The sequence below is a fragment of the Cydia fagiglandana genome, chromosome 20 (assembly GCF_963556715.1).
Source record: "Cydia fagiglandana chromosome 20, ilCydFagi1.1, whole genome shotgun sequence".
Classification (NCBI taxonomy): Eukaryota; Metazoa; Arthropoda; class Insecta; order Lepidoptera; family Tortricidae; genus Cydia; species Cydia fagiglandana.
In genome coordinates, this window is record NC_085951.1 from 4,097,862 (window position 1) to 4,102,599 (window position 4,738).

The 4,738-nt window shown below is 38.5% G+C and overlaps 1 protein-coding gene across 1 annotated transcript; it reads right to left on the bottom strand.

The window, feature by feature from the left end:
- Positions 1-2,725: 2,725 nt before the first annotated feature.
- On the bottom strand, positions 2,726-3,928 carry LOC134674814 (uncharacterized). Its single transcript, XM_063532965.1, has one exon. The coding sequence runs from the start codon at positions 3,926-3,928 to the stop codon at positions 2,726-2,728; it is 1,203 nt and encodes a 400-aa protein (XP_063389035.1).
- Positions 3,929-4,738: the final 810 nt, after the last annotated feature.

A 4,738-nucleotide genomic window follows, 5' to 3' on the forward strand; every position in this document is an offset into this window, starting at 1 on the left:
ACGTCGCGTTCTAAACCCGACCAAAAGTAATATTTTTTAATATTATTTATCATTCTCCTTGTACCTGCGTGGCCACTCGTAGGTAATAAGTGAAAATCGTTAAGTATAACTTGTTTGTCATCATTGTCAGTTATTTTTATAACATCTCTTAATATGCATAATGACGGACCGGTCCAATCCTTTGTTTTATTTATTTCTTGCGCTAGTTTATTAACAAAAACATAATTATTTTTACTTTTTATTATATATATTCGCTCGACATGACATGTCTTGCAGAATACCTCAAGTTCTCTCACAAAGTCGGCTCGCGATATTTGTGATTGAGCGTGTGAGTTTATATAAATTGCCATTTTGGCAGGCATGTAGCACAATGTCTTACTTTTATACTTGACTTCATTTTTTAAACCTTGTTTTACAAGTTCTTGGCTAGTACTGAACAATAATTCTACCGAATTCGACGGTTTTTTACTTAATTCTATCACTTTTGGATGATCAGGCCAATCGCTTCTAGAATCAGTTACAGCCGACGAATTGCTAGAGTTCTGTTTCATGATTTGTTTATACTTTGACCTAGTCATTACATTAATAACAGTTACATGCATCTCTTTCAATTCATCTGACGTCATTTTTACACGGGACAACGCGTCTGCAGCCGCATTGTTTTTCCCTTTTACATACTCGATAGTGAAGTCATACTCTTCTAACGCCAGTCTAAATTTTAATAGTCTACTCGATGGGTCTCTTAAGTTAAACAAATATATCAAGGGTCTGTGGTCAGTTTGAATTGTAAATTTTCTGCCATATAAATATGGCCGCCAGTATTTTATGGACCACACAATCGCCAAAAGCTCCTTTTGTATGGTAGGATAGTTTAGTTCGGCCTTATTGAGACCCCTACTTGTGTATGCTACCGGTCTTCCATCGCTGTTTGCCAAAATCGCGCCAAGAGAGTAACCACTAGCATCTGTTTGCAAAATAAAATTGTTATTCTCTGATAAATCGGGATATGAAAGAACTGGAGGCGTGAGAAGAGATTCCTTTAAACTTTCAAATGACTTTTGACACTGCGCGTTCCAATTAAACTCTACGTTTTTCTTACAAAGTTGGTTTAGTGGATAAGCTTTTTCGGCAAAATTTTGAATAAATTTCCTATAATAGTTCGCGAACGCAACGAAACGTTTCACTTCATCCACGTTTTTTGGTATCGGATATTCGTTCATAACTTTTAATTTGTCTGGGTCAGGTAGTATACCTTTTTCTGATACTACATGGCCAAGATATAGAATTTCCTTTTTAAGGAAATCGCATTTTTCAGGGTTTAGCTTAAGGCTTACTTTACGGAGTCTTGAAAACACGTCCATGAGATTTTTATTATGGTCTACTAAGTTTCTACCAAACACAATTAAGTCGTCTAAATAGACAAAACATTTTTCATAATTTAACCCTGACATAGCCACAGTTATCATCCGGGAAAAGGCTCCAGGCGAGACCTTCAATCCTTGGGGCATCCTGGTTAGCCTATACTGGCCAGAACAAAAGGCTGTATACTTTCTACTTTCCTCGTCTAAATACTTGATAGTAGCCTGAGAATAGGTCAAGGTGAGAGAAGTAAATGGATCCAGACAACGAATCTAGGATTTCGGTAATATTTGGCAAAGGAAATTTATCATCTTGAATTTGGTTGTTAAGTTGCCTATAGTCTATAACTAACCTCCATTTTTTCTTTTCTCCTCCTAAACTTTTTTTTGGTACCAGTAACACTGGGCTTGACCACTCGCTTTGAGTAGGTTCAATAATTCCATCGTCTAATAACTTTTTTATTTGTTTATTTAATTCTTGTTTTTGAGAATGTGGTATTCTATAGGGTTTTTTGAAAACTGGAGATGTATTTGGCTTTAAATGTATTTTTTGCTTGTATATATTAGTGGTAGTTAACTTATCATTCGGCAGATGGAAAACATCGGAAAATTTTGCACACATACATTCTATGGAGGTTTTTTCATCCGGATTCAAATGATTCAAATTTAGTAGAGAAAATAATTCCTTTACCCTATTCGCATCCCCTCGCATGGGGCTAAACGTACATAAGTCATAATTCTGTAACCTTTCTACTTGTGGTGTTATATTTTTCAAATCAACTTGTTGTTCCGTCGTATTTAAAATCTTAATTGGTATTGTTCCATTGACTGGTTTAACAATTGTATTAGCGATAAACACTCCACTACAAAGTTCTTCCGTGCACACAACACATTCATCAGTCATTTCTGTTTTTATGTAATGAATAGATTCCGACCTGGCCGGAATAATGTAAGACAGATCTGTATCAGAAATATTAAGTAAGGGTAAGTATATTTTATACCCTCCATTTGTATTTAATGCCAATGAACTCGTGTCGTAATCTATGACTCCTCTATACCTAAATAAAAAGTCATTGCCTATGATGCCATTAGCCAAACACGGCAGTGAGTCGAAAACGTAGATCTTATGACGATATGATTCACCGTTCGCAACTAGGTCTAAATAGACGTACCCTAATACGTCGACGCTACCTCCTATGCCATTTACAGTGGACTTCTCTTTATGGTATGGGATATTTAACAGGTTGAGATATTTTAATTTTATTGCGCAAATTGCCGCTCCACTGTCAATAAGAAAGTGGCTATCGCAATCTTGAACTTTAAATATAGCTACCAAAGTGCTATCGCATGTTAATATTGACAGTATTTTAGTCACGAAAAAACGTATTCACGTCATTTTCGTCGTTTGAGTTTACCGGGGGAACTGTATCAGTTTGAGTCATCATTTTCATGCTCGGACGGTTCCACTGACTACTATTCCTGTTGGAATAATTACCTGACTGTCGCCCTCGCATGCCCCTGGAGTTGCCTCGGTTGCTGCTACGATAGGTGGCAGCCCCGCCGCCGCGGTGACCGTAACTGTACTGTGCGCCGCGGCCGCCTCGGGGGTAGAATTGTTGACTTGGTCCTCGACTACTATTATAAAACTCCCACTGTCCGGGGTACGGCCCCTTAGATGGTTGTCCACGTGTTAAAAATTGTGGCGACATACCTAGAATTTCACCTGAAGTCGAGCCGGCGGTGACGTCATCCTCCTCTTGAGCTGCCTGTATCGCATCCTTTAGCGACTCAAAATTCCTTGCTGCAATAACAGTACTTAATCGGCGGTTTCGTAAACCGTCGGCGAACTTTTTGATCGCCAATTTTTCGTTCAAGGGCTTAAGAACCTTGAAACTGTCAGAATTACCATCGGCCTGTGAAATAGTCAAATCTACAAATAACTCTGCAATTTCGGACCCAAAATCTTTTACACTTCGATTATTCTGCTTAATAGTGTGCAGCTTGCTCTGAATAGCAGTCGCAGATTTTTTTGGTAGTAAAACTTTCCTCATGTCCTGAATCAATTCGATTGATGTATCATAATCGGATTTTAATTTTAACTTGGCCGACTGCGATAGCCTGCTTTTCAAAACGAACTGTATAAGTTTATTTTGGTCGTCACTCTTTAAAATAGTGCTGTAATACTCAATGCCGTCGATGAGCTGTTTTGTATTAGTTTCTTCATCGGTCATTACATGCAACAAGTTCAAGGCCGTTTTTAATTCGAATGACTCCCCCATTGTGTCACTTGTGTCTTTACTTCCCTGACAATAATTCAAAATTTCCTTATGAAGTGTATTAAAAGTCGTGCACAATTTATTAAATAAAGTTACCTCCTCATTTGGCAATAACCCTTTTTTTAAGAGTTCTGACACTTCGTTATTTAATTTTTTATATTTATCCACAATAAGATTAGCCTCCTCTAACTTTATAGTAAGTATTTCACCTTGTCTACGGTCAGGGCCAATTTTACACAGGTAAGTGCGTATAGTTTTAAGTTCATTGCATAATACAGAAAGGCTTTCCGCCATTTAGTAAAATATAATTAATAATATTACGAGTAGTGAATTTAGCCATAGGCAACAATTCAATTTAAATGTAATTCGTTAATATTACGAGTAGGTAAGTTTTACCGTAAGAACTAAATTTCCTTATACGCACATCATAATGTTTAAACCGTTCACTTGCACTTTTATTACGCACTACCCAACACTCACGTGACGCGCGCTCCTCAGACGACGCTGGTAGGCCCCACGCTCCTCATGCTCAAAGCAATTGCCTGAGCTCGTCTCTCGATCTTCTTGTTGAATGCCTTATTGATGTACCTGATGACCAGGAACCCAAAGGCCAGACACACAGCAATCAGGAGCAGGAACAGATACCAATTTGTGGTGCCAACATGCTCGACGACGTTGTTGTGACTTTGCTCAATCACGTTCTCGTATCCGACTTGAGTCAAGATGTCTTGACTCGGCGCAGATGGTGTGGCCGTCGACCTGGTGTTTCCCATTTTCACAATTTCCACTCAAAAGTTCGTACTAACCATCTGTCCCATTTATGCGAACAAAGGTGCAACGTTCGTTGACTCACGCTCGGTCCATAAAAGGTTTTCACGCACTACGAAGTGTCAATGACACGGCCCAAAAGAAATTATTGCAAAAACACAAACATACAAAAATATGTCCATTGCTTCATGTCAGAAGCTTATTTAGAATTTGTCCCGCATATTTTATTTAATTGTCCGAACTATTCCGCGGTATTTAACACTAAAACACGCGCTCACCGCGGCTACTGGCAGGATCGCCATGTAGGGACGGGAGTTGGAGACAAGTGATAACAAC

Excerpts from the sequence above, each read along its gene's own strand:
- LOC134674814 (XM_063532965.1), bottom strand. The coding sequence starts at position 3,928 with ATGGCGGAAAGCCTTTCTGTATTATGCAATGAACTTAAAACTATACGC.